Source organism: Bufo gargarizans, chromosome 6, assembly GCF_014858855.1.
Source record: "Bufo gargarizans isolate SCDJY-AF-19 chromosome 6, ASM1485885v1, whole genome shotgun sequence".
NCBI lineage: Eukaryota > Metazoa > Chordata > Amphibia > Anura > Bufonidae > Bufo > Bufo gargarizans.
In genome coordinates this window covers 318,773,357-318,788,663 of record NC_058085.1, presented here as the reverse complement: position 1 = coordinate 318,788,663, position 15,307 = coordinate 318,773,357, and the positions used below count along the sequence as shown (strand labels likewise).

General features: G+C 47.7%; 1 protein-coding gene across 3 annotated transcripts in view; it reads right to left on the bottom strand.

Moving 5' to 3' along the window:
- RAE1 (ribonucleic acid export 1) overlaps positions 1-15,307 on the bottom strand; it is a 35,360-nt gene that overhangs the window by 13,233 nt on the left and 6,820 nt on the right. For all 3 annotated transcript variants that reach the window (XM_044299154.1, XM_044299155.1, XM_044299157.1), the window contains exons 4-7: positions 11,759-11,851; positions 11,201-11,287; positions 10,631-10,717; positions 9,749-9,820 (exon numbers count right to left, since the gene is read on the bottom strand). In XM_044299154.1, coding sequence (XP_044155089.1) covers positions 9,749-9,820; positions 10,631-10,717; positions 11,201-11,287; positions 11,759-11,851 — 339 coding nt within the window. The remainder of the gene's footprint in view (positions 1-9,748; positions 9,821-10,630; positions 10,718-11,200; positions 11,288-11,758; positions 11,852-15,307) is intronic.

The window sequence follows — 15,307 nt, the reverse complement described above, 5'->3', positions numbered from 1 at the left end:
CTACTGCTTTTAACTCCTTGAAATTGGAGGATGCTTTCATCATATTCAGATCCCACCTCCCTTGCCAGTATCTGTTTTGGGAGTGGGCTCCCCAACCCCAAGGGCTGGCATCTGTGGTAATTATGGTTTGGTCTGAAAATGTCCATGGCACTCCTGCTGATAGATTATCTTGGTATCATCCACAACAGGGAGCGTCTTGCCTTTGAGGAAAGGTGGAATTTTTGATCCAAAGAATACGGGGAGCCGTCCCAGGATCTTAGGATGTCCGCTTGAAGATCTGTGCATAAGGTACTGCTGGGATTGCTGATATATGCCCTAGCACCGCCATCGCTACAGTGGTAGGACAGGAAGACTGACCAAATTTGCTCCATAATCGCCTCTCTCCTTTGTAGTGGAAAGCCGGAATTAGACTTACCGGTAATTCAGTTTCCACGAGATCACCACGACGGCTACAAGGAGATTGACCCCTGACCTCTGTAGGGGCAGGAACAGAGAGAGGGTTTAAATCCCCCCCTCCCACCACCAGCACCAGTGTGTCCAAAATTACAGAGACAGAAATAAGTGGTGAGAACAGAAAATTAATGAACCGAGAGGGTATTACTTCATAACCTCCCAGGTAAGACTAAGGAAGGGTAGGGAATATATGTGCCGTCGTGGTGATCTCGTGGAAACTGAATTACCGGTAAGTCTAATTCCGGCTTTCCACCTCATCACCACGACGGCTACAAGGAGATATAAAAAATTATAGCTTAGGGGGGGACGACCGCCTGAAGGACCTTACGTCCAAAAGACAAGTCTGAAGTAGATAGGTCTAACCTATAGTGTTTAGTAAAGGTGTGGATGTTAGACCAAGTAGCAGCTTTACAGATATCCTCAAGAGAAGCTCCGGCCCGCTCGGCCTGGGAGGAGGACATAGCCCGGGTAGAGTGAGCTCTCAAATTTGGGGGGCACGACAGACCTTGGGACTCATAGGAGATGGAAATAGAATCCTTTATCCACCGTGCTAAGGAGGACCTGGAGGCTTTTTGACCCTTATTCTTACCTGAGAATAAGACAAACAGGTTGCTGGATTTACGGAAACCTTTTGATACCTCGAGATACCGTAAGACAGAACGTCTTACATCTAGAGAGTGGAAGCTAGATTCCCTAGTATTAGAGGGATTACTGCAAAAGGAGGGTAAGACTATCTCCTGGTTACGGTGGAAATCTGATACCACTTTAGGCAAAAAACCTGGATCTAACTTAAGAATGATTCTGTCATCGGTGATACGGAGATAGGGTTCCTGTATCGATAGTGCTTGGATCTCGCCTAGCCTTCTTGCGGACGTGATGGCCACCAAGAATGCAGTCTTAAGCGATAGATGTTTGGTGGAACAACTAGATAGGGGCTCAAACGGAGCAAGAGTCAAGCCAGTGAGTACCGTATTGAGGTCCCAGTTGGGGATCCTAGATTTTAGAGAGGGACGTAGTCGGGAGGCAGCTCTCATGAATCTTTTAATCCAGCGATGACTGGCTAGATCTTGATCAAAGAAGCAGGCAAGTGCCGAGACCTGTACCCTCAGGGTAGAGGGTCTAAGACCTAATTCAAGCCCCTGCTGGAGGAAGTCCAAGATTTTCAAAAAATTGGGCGGCTCTAAATTTGGGGCAGGGTTGCCCATCCAGGTACAGAATCTCTTCCAGATCTTTAAGTAAATTGAGAAGGTAACCTTCTTTCTACTCGCTTTTAGGGTGGCTATCACTCGGTCTGAGAGCCCCTGGGACCTCCCACTGGACCTCAGGATCCATGCTGATAACCTGAGGAAGCTCGGATCTGGGTGTAGGATTGGCCCCTGGTGAAGCAGGTCCCTCCTGGAGGGAAGAGGCCATGGATCCTCTACTGATAGATTTTTTAAAGAAGAGAACCAGCTCCTTTTCGGCCAGTAGGGGGCTATCAGAATTAGTGTCGTATCTTCTAGGTAGAGTTTCTGGATTATCCTGGGAAGTAGAGGCAAAGGTGGGAATGCATAACTGAGATCCCAGTCCCAATGAATCGTCAGCGCATCCAGCGCCCAGGGATTGTCCCGTGGGTTTAGCGAACAGAACGTTGGTACCTTTGCGTTCTTTTTGGAGGCGAACAGATCCACTTGTGGGGTGCCCCATCTTTCTGCCAAAACCTGAAATACTTCTTGATTCAGGGACCACTCGGTATGATCTATTGACTGGCGACTGAGATAGTCTGCTTCTACGTTCAGTATTCCTTTTAGGTGAATTGCGGAGATAGAACTCACATGGGATTCTGCCCAGTTGAAGATCTTTCTTGCAATAGACATCAGTTTCTCTGATCTCGTGCCTCCCTGGTGAGAGAGATAAGCCACCGTCGTCGTGTTGTCTGAAAGGATCTTTACGTGCTGACCCACCAGAAGAGTCTCTGCAGCCTTCAGGGCTTTCCAGACTGCTTCCAGCTCTCTGAAATTGGAGGACTGAGAGCGGATTGTTGGACTCCAGGAACCTTGGAACAAATGATCTCCTACTTTCGCTCCCCATCCTTTTCCGCTTGCATCCGTAAGTACTTGAATGTAGGGAACCTTCTCCCAGGCAACTCCCAAGGACAGATTGCTTGTGCTTCTCCACCAATTCAGGGAGGTCTTCACCGCTAGGGGAATCAGAACTTTGTGATCCAAGGAGGACTGTTGTTTGTTCCAAGTTCTGAGGATCCATGCTTGGAGGGATCGGAAGTGGGCCTGACTCCATGGGACGGACATGATACAAGACGAGAGCAGACCCAGGAGGCTCATAGCTTCCCTTATGGGACATGACCTCCTGTTCTGGAAACGTCGAACCTGTAATTGAAGGTTTTTGACCTTGTCTGGTGGAAGGAAGGTATGCTGGGTTCGGGAATCCAGGATGACGCCCAAGAACTGGATAGTGCTGGAGGGCACCAGGTTCGATTTTTTCATGTTCACCAACCAACCCAGATCTTGAGTGAGAGACAGGAAGGTTTGTAGGTCTGTTCTGAGTTTGTTCTCCGAATTCCCAATTAGTAGGAAATCGTCCAGGTACGGTATAATCACCAGACCTTTGTGTCTCAGGAAGGCCACCATCTCGACTACCAGCTTTGTAAACACTCTGGGTGCAGATGATATCCCAAAGGGGAGGGCCTGTAAACTGGAAGTGATGAGTTACTCCCTTGAGGTCCTGGATGGCGAACCTCAAGAACCTTTGTGACTCTGGATGAATTGGGACGTGATAGTAGGCGTCCTGAAGGTCTACTGAGCACATCAGGGCGTTCCTCCCTATTAACGGAATCAGGGACTTCAGGGATTCCATCCTGAACTTCCGATAAATGACAAACTTGTTCAGGGCTTTCAAGTTTATAATTGTGCGGAATGAGCCCTCTTTTTTCTCTACCAAATACAGGTTCGAATAGAACCCTTGCTTTTGCTGTGTTGACGGGACTTGTACTATCACGTTCGTCGCCAGAAGACCTTGGACCCCTTGCAGAATCTTTTTGCGCACTTTGGGGGAACTTGGGTTGGTGACAAAGCGGTTTGGGGGAGATGAAGAAAGTTCGATGTGGTACCCGGATTTTATTATGTCCCGAACCCAAGGGTTCCGGGTAGTGGACTCCCAAGGAGTCAGAAAATTCTTCAATCTCCCCCCAACTCTGGCGTCACTGCTTGTCCGAGGGCTTATTCTGGGAGGAGGAGGGGTTGCTTCTACCCCTGCCCCCTTTTGGGTAACTCCAGCGTCCTGACTTCCCTTTATCCTTAAAGGGTCTATTCTGGCTGGTGGGGGCCCGAAAAGGATATCTCCTTTTATAGGGTCTCTCCTCTGGGAACCCCTTTTTTTTGTCCGCCGCTTTCTCCAGGATACGGTCTAGGACAGGCCCAAAGACATATTCCCCCGAGAACGGGATGGAGCATAGTTTCATCTTTGATGTGTTGTCGCCTGACCAGCTCTTCATCCACAAGGCCCGGCGGGCCGCATTAGAGAGCCCTGCATCCTTTGCCGCAAATCTGACAGACTCGGCTGAGGTGTCTGCCATAAATGCTGTGGCGGATTTCAATAGGGGGAGGGACCTTAGGATCTCATCCCTGGAAGTATTATCTCTGATGTGAGATTCCAGTTCCTCTAGCCACAGCCTCATGGATCTTGCCACTGAGGTAGCTGCGATGTTTGTTTTTAAAGTGAACATCGCCGCTTCCCACGATTTTTTTAGGAGGCTATCTGCCTTCCTATCCATGGGATCGCGCAGCTGAGAAGTGTCTTCGAACGGCAAGGCAGTCTTCTTATTGACCTTTGCGACTTGAATGTCGACCTTTGGTGTTTCACTGAAAATTTTTGCTTCGCTTGAGTCAAACAATAGCCGGTTCTTAAAGGACCTGGACACCCCCAACCTCTTTTCCGGGTTGGACCACTCGTCAAGTACCATATCTCGTATGTTCTCGTTTATTGGGAACACCCGGGTCTTTTTAACCCTGAGTCTCCCAAACATCTCATCCTGGACCGAGTGGGCTCTAGGAGTTTCTTCAACCCCCATAGTGGCCCGGACCGCCTTTAGAAGATCTGGCATCTCATCCAATGAAAAGCAGAATCTTCTATCTGATTCCGAAGTATCAATATCAGAGGAGGCCCCCTCGTCCTCCCAGGCTCTAGATGATGAGGCATCTTCCTCTATCATCTCCGGGTCTGATAAGGAAGGAGATGGACCCCTACGTCTTTTTGGTGGAGGTGCATCCCTGGGTGAAGGCATCTGGGATAAGGAGGTTCTTACTTCCTCATGGATCATGGACCTTAATTCGTTAAAGAAGGAAGGCTGTTTTTCAGCGATAACGCTAGAGATGCAGTCTTTGCAAAGCTTTTTGCGATAGTCGTCCGGAAGCCGTTTAAGGCAGGACACACACTTTGACTGTTTTCTGATTTTTTTCTGGGCCTCCTTAGCGACCTGGGAAGAATAACCCCCATTAGCCATCTAGGTATACATGGAACTAACAGACAGAAGCCCCAAGCCAGAGAAGTGGAGGAGGAGGAACAGGCAACCTGGTACAGTGTCTAGGAACAAGTAACAGGGTGGAACAAAGCGCTTCCCCACAGGGGACTTACTGCAGGCGGCACAGAAGGGTCTCCAGGGGAGCGGGGTTCGGTCGACATGACTGCACGCTGCTCCGATGTACGCCGGTACACTGAGACATTCGGCACCGCTGGCGCCGAAAATTTGAATGTGAGACGCCTCTGAATGACGTCACTTCCCTCGTCCACCGGAAGTGACGTCTGCCGCTTTCCTGAAGCGCTTAGGCGCGCACCCGGCGATAGCCAAGCAGGCCCGGCGGGAGAACGCGACCCGGGAGCAGGCTCACATATCGTAATGGAGCGAGTCCTCCCTCCTTCACCCCTGCCCAGCGTTAGTACGAGGACCGCAGGAGGGCAGGGGGAACACCCGGTAGGTGTCAGGACGTTACATTCTCTTCATCTCCCCGCAGGGAGACTCTCTCTGCCCCTGTCCTCTGTAGGGACAGGAAACACTGGTGCTGGTGGTGGGAGGGGGGGGGGGATTTAAACCCTCTCTCTGTTCCTGCCCCTACAGAGGTCAGGGGTCAATCTCCTTGTAGCCGTCGTGGTGATGAGGTGGAAAGAAACATTTTTTGTAAACAAGAGTCCAACTGAATTCCCCAAAAAATGCAAGCTTGAGAAGGAATCAGATTAGATTTTTTCCAATTGATTATCCACCCTAGGTTTTCTAAAGTGGAGCAGAGGAATTTCATATCTTTTTCTAGTCCTTCTTTTGACAGAGATTATAAAAAAGAAATCGTCCTGATGGGCAGAGTAATTTCTGACTGTCTTAAAAAGGCCGCTAATTCTGCTACCACTTTGGTGAAGACTCTTGGAGCTGTGCTACACCAAAGGGAAGCACCCTGTACTGGAGATGCAGAAACTTCCCCTGAACCCAAACGGCTGTTCTTAAAAACTTTTGGGAGGAGGAATGGATTGGGACGTGATAATATGTGTCCTCGAGATCCAGGCTTGCCATCCAGCAATCCTGGAAGAAGAGGCTCACAGTTGTTTTTATCGTCTCCTTTAGAAATTTCTTGTAGACCAGGAATTTGTACAGTTTCTTCAGATTTAAAATAACCCTGAACGTACCATTTGGTTTCTTCACCAAAAATAAAGGTGAATAGAACCCCTTTCCCCTCTTTGTCTTGGGAATGGGAACTAAACAAACTACTCCGCTTCCGAAGCTTTCCTTTTTCCTGATTTTTGGGGCGAACTGCGAGTGAAAAAAAATTGGGATGAGAAAGGAACTCCAGCCGGAATCCGTTTTCTATTACACTTAGGATCCATTTGTTCTGAGAAATGGACCCCCAGACTGGGAAGAACTGAGAGTCTTCCTCCCACCTGACTTCTGGCGTCATTGGGATTTGTCTTGTCATCTGTTTTCTGGGTTTAAAACAATTCTCCCCTCCCCTTCCTGTTAGCGCCGCCGGCAGAGTTTTAATGCCCTGAAAGAAGCCGCCCAGGTGCGCATGCGCAGAGCACATCGGGAGCACTCTCTGCCATCTTAGAAGTCGACCGTTGCACTACCATGGACCGGGAGCTGTCTGAACACGGCCACAGCGGCTCCCCAATGAGGCTTGAGGCTTTGGGAGGAAACCTGAACTGAGGTGTGGTGGGGGTGTGAACCATTTTATCTCTTCAGGTTTCCTGTCCCGGAAGGGAGGTCCTAGTCGCATGGGTGCTGTCATGGGTGAGGGGAATAGAACTTCAGGGCTGCACAATGCATTGAAAATTTTTATTTTGATATGTCTACAAGTTCAGTACTCAAACAAAACAATAGCTGATCTCAGGGAGACCAACTACAAAAAACACAGTGGAGCCTCATTTAAGAGTCTCAACAAAGCAATCCAAAGTGCAAAGCTCCCTGGGAAACAGTAATATAAAAAATAACAGTGGAGCCCCACGTGTAAGCCAGATATCCCCCCAGGGAAGGAAAACCAAGCAAAAGGGGTGTCCCTATTATAGAGATCACCAGAACCTCCATGTCAAGATCCAGCTCTTTCACAAGCCTTAAGGCTCTTTCACACGAGCGAATGCTGTACGGGTAATCCGCTGCGTAAAAGAGAGAGCCAAGCCCCGCTCTGGACAGCAGAGACACGGAGCATTAACATGATTAATAATGCTCCGTGCCTCTCTGACCTTTATTCTACAAAATCACAGCGAGATAAAGTTGTCACCGTGATTTAGTAGTAAAAAGATCAGAGAGGCACGGAGCATTATCAATCATGTTAATGCTCTGTGTTTTCGATGTCCAGAGTGCGGCTTGGCTCTCACTCTGCGGATTACCCGCACAGCATCTGCTCGTGTGAAAGAGCACTTAAGGTTGTGACAGGGGAAGACCTAAGCCAGTTATTTACCCACAGACAGTTGTTTCGGGGTTTACTCCTCTTCAGTGCGGAGTCGGATTCTGGCTAACCGGGAGCAATGCCTTGGAGACTACTCAAAAAATAGCTGATCTTAGGTCCCTTTCACACGAGCGTGTTTTCCGCGCGGGTGCAATGCGTGACACATGAGCGATGTTTACATGAGCTGTGTACATGAGCGATGTTTTTCACGCATCAGTTCTGCATTGCGTGAAAATCACAGCATGTTCTATATTCTGCACTTTTCACGCAGCCCTGGCCCCATTGAAGTGAATGGGGCTGCGTAAAAAACGCATTGCATCCGCAAGCAAGTGCGATGCGTTTTTCACTGATGGTTGCTAAGAGATGTTGTTAGTAAACTTAGTTTTTTATCACGCGCGTGAAAAAAGCATCAAAACGCACTAGCGCTGAAAAAACTGCACGCAATCGCAGACAAAACGGACTGAACTTGCTTGCAAAATAGTGCGAGTTTCACTGAACGCACCCTGAATGCATCCGGACCTAATCCTTCACGCTCTTGTGAAAGAGGCCTTAGGGAGACCAACTAAAAAAACCACAATGTAGCCTCATTTAAGAGTCTCAACACAGCAATGGATAACTGACTTAGGTCTCCCCTGTCACATCTTTAAGGGTACTTTCACACTAAAGTTTTAGTTTTCTGGTATTGAGATCAGTCATAGGTGCTCAATACCGGGAAAAAAAAGCTTCAGTTTTGTCCCTATTCATTGTCAATGGGGAGAAAACTGAACTGAACGGAATACTCCAAAATGTATTCTGTTCCGTTTAGTTGTGTTCCCATACCGGAGAGCAAACCTCAACATGTTGTAGTTTGCTTTCCGTCCTGGGATGCGGAGCAAGACGGATCTGGCATGATCCCCTATGCAAGTCAATAGGGACGGATCAGTTTTCTCTGACAATAGAAAACGGATCTGTCCTCCATTGACTTTCAATGAAGTTCATGACTGATCCATCTTGGCAATGTTAAAGATAATACAAACTGATCCGTTCATAATGAATGCAGATGGTTGCATTATCAGTAATGGAAGCGTTTTTGTTGAACCCTGCCGAATCCAACAAAAACTCTAGTGTGAAAGTAGCCTAAGGCTTGTAAAAGAGTCTGGACATGGGGCCGCTTAATAGAGTGGATCTGGTGATCTCTATAATGGGGTAACCTTTGCTTGGTTTTCCTTCCCTGGAGGGATATCTGACTTTCACCATGTTGAATACCCATAACTGGGGCTCCACAGTTATTTTGCATATGTACCAGTTCAGTACTGACACTTTAAAGTTGCATGTCCATCTCTACAGAGTACATGCTGTGAGCCCTATGGCACACACCATGTTATTGGTCTTTGCTCGCTGCTCTTTAGTGCTGTGGAGCCGGTCACATCACAGGAGGTGGGAAGTTTGCTCCCCCATCAGTGATCTTATGGAGTCTGGACTAGACTGGGAGAGACTGAAGGGACCACGTGAAGGGAGGGAAGTGAATAGCGCGAGTGACACAGCCGGTGAGTTCCTGATGTGTCGTACCACTGCCTGCATCATTTATGTCATTGAAAGTCCAGGTTTAGTACAGTGTCTGCGCCAGTAATATATGGGAGAGGAGGACAGTGACCGCCCAGGAAGGTATTAGAGTCAAACTTACAGCTTGAAATAAAGGCAGACTATAGCATAAGAATGGCCAGCATTGAGGAACTTTGGGGTTAATGTGACTCCCATTAACCTCATTGTTTCCACTATGCGAGATAAATGATGGGGTCACATATTATTGATGTGAGGCATGTGGTCTTATTATTTAGTACCTCCATGAGCTTCACAATAGAAAGAAACCCCAAAAAGTACCACACACTAGCCCCACATAAGTTGCCCGTTTATCTTTTGGCGGCAGAATATTATCAGGGTTTCGCACAAAAATTTCATCAGTGGCCCATGAAGTCCATCTCTCTCCGTTTTAAATGGGAGACCGCACTGCCGTTCACACAGATGGCTGTTTAAAGCCGTAACCAGGCCAAGAAGGGACATGTCCCTTCTAGACACAGTGTCCAGACAGAAACTGCGGCTGGAGTTCACTCGTGATTTAGCCCCATTCAGCAGGGCTAACACAAGAGCGGGTCAGTGGCATCCAAAGTGAAAAGCAAAGGCAGAAACTGCGGTATATGTGGCAGATTTTGCAGCACTGGAGCAGCCAAGAACTACCCCAGGAGATGTTTGTTGTGGTTTTATGGGTGGAACAACAGATTTTTCGGGGCAAAGTATTGTTTTAGGATACAGAACTGTGAAACGATTCTTAGGATTTGGACTTTGATACCAATACAATCTCATATGTTCAGACACTGCCATCAGGGAGGACTTACCACATCTGCACAGTAACATCGCTCAGGAAGCTGAAGCGTCATCAGAGGGTTTGGGGAACGTGTGTCCCAAAACTAGATGAGGAAAAGAAGAGGGGTTGAGAGCTAAATATGTGACACCACTGATAGAAGACTACACTGCTTTTATTGTATCGGTTACGTTTTCTCTCTTTTTTTGCGCTTCATCAAAATAAATAAGAAAAAAAAAAAAGAAGAGCACCCATTAATACTAGTATAAAGGGGTTTTCCGGGATCACTTGGTTTTTCCAGTGTATGAGTATGTTTAAAAAGAAAACTGATATTACAACCACCCTTGCAAATACACTGCTAGCTCAACCTCTTTTCTAACAAATTGGGCAAAATACATTGTATATTACCTTAAAACACACATTTTATTGGTGTTCTTCAGTGTCTACTGTAAATTTTGATGTACTACATGTCCAATTGAGGATAATCAGGTCTTGACAGAGAACGTCAGGTGAACTTTTTTTTGGATTGAATCTGTCTGTTGAAGCCTATTAGAATGTCAGTGATCAATCATAGGACCACTGCGACCAATAGAGGCAGCGGCATATTTCCTGCAGATTTAGCTCGCCGAGGGGTTCCCCCTGTTACATGCTCTAACACAGAGAGATTGACTTCATAAGACAAGTCATTTTAGGTATAAACAGATTCAGCTATCGATATGTTGCCCAATGCGTCAGAAAAGGGGTTGAGCTAGCAGTGTATTTTCAGGTGGTAGCGATCGTAAAATCAGTTTTCTTTTGAAATACTTGCCCCCTGATCTATAGGGAAACTGTAAGAGGGGAAAAGGCATAATGCAGTAACCACCAGAGAAGCCTCAAAGGGACTGCAGAAGATGAAAACTTCAGCCGTGAATACTACCTTAAGGGTTTTGTCCCAGCTTCCAGTCATGATGCAGCTGTAGTTCGGAGCTTTTATCCAGTGAACGGTCTTTATCGGCGCATCGTGCTGACAGGAGGAAATGATGCAGTCTTAGTAGATGAACCTCATCAGTTGACCGGTACATGTTAAAGGGGTTGTCTGGTTTCAGATATTGATGACTTATCCTCAGGGTAGGTCATTAATATCAGATTGGCGGGATCCGACTCCAGACACGACCGCCGAAACGCTGCTTGAAGAAAAGGCAGAGCTTCACATCGCAGCAGCAAGCAGGTGTAATTAAAGCTCCTACGTCCCCATTTACTTGAATGGGAAGGAGCAGTTACACTCTTCTATATGCTCCTTCCTATTTGTAGTGAATGAGGACGGAGGTGCTGCAATTACTGTACACCAACTCGCCCTTGCAATGTTGACGGCGAGCAGGTAAACAGTGAAGAGAGGGCAGCGCTCGTACGAGTGCTGCCTTCTCTTCAAACTGATGATCAATACAGGAAACAGGACAACCCTTTCAAGAGCCGACTACATACACACTACAGTGAGAAGTCACTTTACCTGGGCGATCTGTAAGGACTGGTTACTGTTCAGATCCCACATTTTGGCTGTTTTATCACAAGAGGCTGTGAACACTTTACTGCCGTCCTGTGCAAAGACAAGAATAATTTAGAATCCACTGACCTGAGGAGACACTGAACCTGCAGAGAATCTTATTACATCCCTGAACTTGTGCAATGTATATATATTGTACAACCCCATCAACATTACAAATACTCTCCAACCCCTCTTCAGGCATTAATAATTGTGTATGCGATATCTCCGCTCTCAGACTGAAGGAGAGGTACTGCAGCTGCATCTCCCTCCTACCATTCTTCTCGTGCATTAGTTTGGAGCTCTGTGGCGACTTCTCATGTGACAAGTACACACTGATGTTACGCAATTTTCCAAGTAAAGTTAAAAATGTATTGACACAATACAGGAAACTGATGGCATGCAATACACTTTTAATCCAACCCTGTAGTGGGGAAAAGCATGCACAATTCCACAGCTGCATGTACATATCCAACTTCATGCTAAATGATTTATTACATGGGTAGATTCAAACGCCATACGTACATCACTCCAGCACACATCCAGCACTGGTCCTGTGTGCATCTGCTGAGCCTTAGGGATGGTCTGTCCATTGTCCTGCACTTCCCAGCAACGAACCTGCAAGAAAAAGGGTGGTCACTGAAAAAGACATGATCCATGAAATGACGTCAAGTCCTAAAAGGTGAAATAACACGGACAGACCCAACAGAACAATTCATTTTCAAAGAGATGTCACCACTGAAATCTGCTTCGGAGGAGAAGTGGGTAGTCAATAAAGGATAGTCCTACACCTGGCACCACAATAATCAGCGGTTTGAAGAGGCGGCTGGCGCTCCGGTGAGTGATGCGGCCTCTACACAGGATACCAAACAGCTCTGTTCCTTGTACAGCGGCTGTATTTGGTATCGCCGCCCAGGCCCATTTACTTAAATGGGACTGAGCTACGCCTAGATCATGTAACGCCGCGGTGCCCACCAGAGCAGTGCGGCCTCTTCAAACAGCTGATCGGTAGGGACGTCGTGAGTCGGATCCCCACCGATCAGATATTGCTGAGCTATCCCGGGGATAGGCCATCAACACTGCACTCCTGGAAAACTCTTAGGGGGTCATTTACTATGCCGAAATACCCCTAAATTAGGCGTATTTCAGGGGCACAGAGACGCAATGGTTAGTTGCACCGTTATTCGTGACTTCGCCCTGCTCACGCCAGGTCTAAAATTGTGAGCGTGGTCTCATTCACCATTTTCTATACCTGTTTTAGGAGTAGAAAAAGGTCTTAACGTAGGAAGCTGTCTTACATTTAGAACTGGCGCTGAAGTTATGGAGAGGCCGGCGCCTCTTCATAACTACGCGAATACACCGCCAGTTTGGGGATCTAAAACGTCGGTCTTAATAAATGTGCCTGCGATGGACTGGGTGCCTCCGCCAGGATCCAGCTTCCAGTGGGTAGAACCGTGTTGTAGTCCCAGGGGAGTATAATACCGATAGCAATCCCCAGAGTAAATATAACTCTTCCCCCCCCTACATGTTGAGGGTGAAACAAATCAAGAACTCTCTATTGAAGACCAATTCAGTATATATACAGTTCAAGAAGTCAAACATCATAACTCAAACAAACATGAACAGCATGCAAACAGACAAGCCCTCCCCAGTGTCTTAAAGAATAGGGAGAGAGGAGACACATGTGATGGAATTATCTCATGAGTGTATCATGGGGTGATCTACTCCTCTACACCGGAGTCAGCTATCTTAATCCTATCACAATAGAACAAAGGGACAAATAAACTAACACATTCATTGGGAGTCTCAGTGCAGAGTTAACCCTTTTTGTATTGCGGGATTCACACCCTGCACCTTTAATGGGCAATAGGAAAGATGTGGCCTATAACTCCACACATAAATCAGGGTTAATAGTTCCTTGTAACCCCAAGAGGTCTGAGGGGGGCCTCCATAGTTCATAGGTCCATAGTCCGTAGGAAGGAGGCTAGCCCTCAGGCTTCTCCAGCAGCCCCATTGACGGTTCAGTCCGTCACAGTGCCCCTAAAGGTATTTAATCTTTGGGGGCAAACAAATGTTCCCATTCACTGCCAGCAAGCAGACAAGTTTATGTTACAATCCATCATCTGTCTACAGATCAGTTTGGGTCAGACTGCTGGTACCCCAACCAATCGCTATAATGGGGGTCTGTACCTCTCTGGACCTGTGGAATGCTTGCACACAGCCTGCTCTACACAACTCTATGGGAGTAGTGGAAATTGCTCACTAAGATCACTTAGCTGTTTCTAATCAACTCTAAGCCCAGGCTTAAAGGAATTGTCCAAGTTATAGAAAAGAAGAGGGAAAAAAAAAAAAACACACGGCAAACCTAATGGTCAGGAATATATACATAAGTGAAGCACCTGCACGGTCTTGGTTCTCTTTGCAGAACACCATCCATGGTTACTTACTCACACCATCAGCTTTGCTGCTCTTAGCTAAGGGCTCTTTCACACCTGCGTTCTTTTCTTCCGGCATAGAGTTCCGTCGTCGGGGCTCTATGCCGGAAGAATCCTGATCAGTTTTATCCTAATGCATTCTGAATGGAGAGAAATCCGTTCAGGATGCATCAGGATGTCGGAACGTTTTTTGGCCGGAGAAAATACCGCAGCATGCTGCGCTTTTTGCTCCGGCCAAAAATCCTGAAGACTTGCCGCAAGGCCGGATCCGGAATTAATGCCCATTGAAAGGCATTGATCCGGACTTAAGCTAAACGTTGTTTCGGCGCATTGCCGAATCCGACGTTTAGCTTTTTCTGAATGGTTACCATGGCTGCCGGGACGCTAAAGTCCTGGCAGCCATGGTAAAGTGTAGTGGGGAGCAGCATACTTACCGTCCGTGTGGCTCCCGGGGCGCTCCAGAGTGACGTCAGGGCGACCCAAGCGCAAGGATCACGTGATCGCATGGCACGCTCTGACGTCATTCTGGAGCGCCCCGGGAGCCGCACGGACTGTAAGTATACCGCTCCCCACTACTACTATGGCAACCAGGACTTTAATAGCGTCCTGACTGCCATAGTAACACTTGCGTTTTTCCGGATCCGGCGTGTGATTCCGGCAAGTGGAGAGTGGAGTACATGCCGGATCCGGACATCGCAAGTGTGAAAGAGGCCTTAGCCGAAGAGATCCATGTTCTTGTACTGCAGCTCTTCACAGTAGTTACTGACCTCACTCAGACATTTTTTTCTTCTGTTTCTTCTCCTGGCTATTTAAAGGGGGGGGGGGGTGTTCTGTCGTCAGATAAGTCGCAATAAAACCATCTCACCTGAGACAGGTGCGCTTGACAGTTGAACATCATGGTCCTAGCTAGGGCTGCAACGATTAATCGATGTAATCGATTATATTCGATAACTGGATTCGTTGTCGACGAATCCAGTTATCGAATAATCGCCGATTCGTTGCTATTCGGGCGGTCGCTGCATCTTTATTTTACCTTTTTACAATGACGCTCCCGCTCCTGTAACAGCCAGGCAGAGCGGACGGCGGCGTAACGTCACTCACGTGACACGCCTGCTCCGCCTCCTTCATTCATGAAGTGGGCGGAGCAGGCGAGTCACGTGATTGAGTGACGTTACGCCACCGTCCGCTCTGCCTGGCTGTTACAGGAGCGGGAGCGTCATTGTAAAAAGGTAAAATAAAGATGCAAGCGCCGGGGCTGTTAGGGGGAAGGGGGGTCTGTGTATAGCACTGCTATGGGGAGGGGGGAGGATCTGTCTATAGCACTGCTATGGGGAGGAGGGGGGGTCTGTGTATGGCACTGCTATGGGAAGGGGGGTCTGTGCACTGTTATGAGGAAAGGGATCTGTGCACTGTTATGCCCATAACAGTGCACATATCCCCCTCTCCATAACTACGCCGTCCACATATCCCCCTCTCCATAACTACGCCGTCCACATATCCCCCTCTCCATAACTACGCCGTCCACATATCCCCCTCTCCATAATAGTGTCGTCCACAGATCCCCCTCTCCATAATAGTGTCGTCCACAGATCCCCCTCTCCATAATAGTGTCGTCCACAGATCCCCCTCTCCATATAGT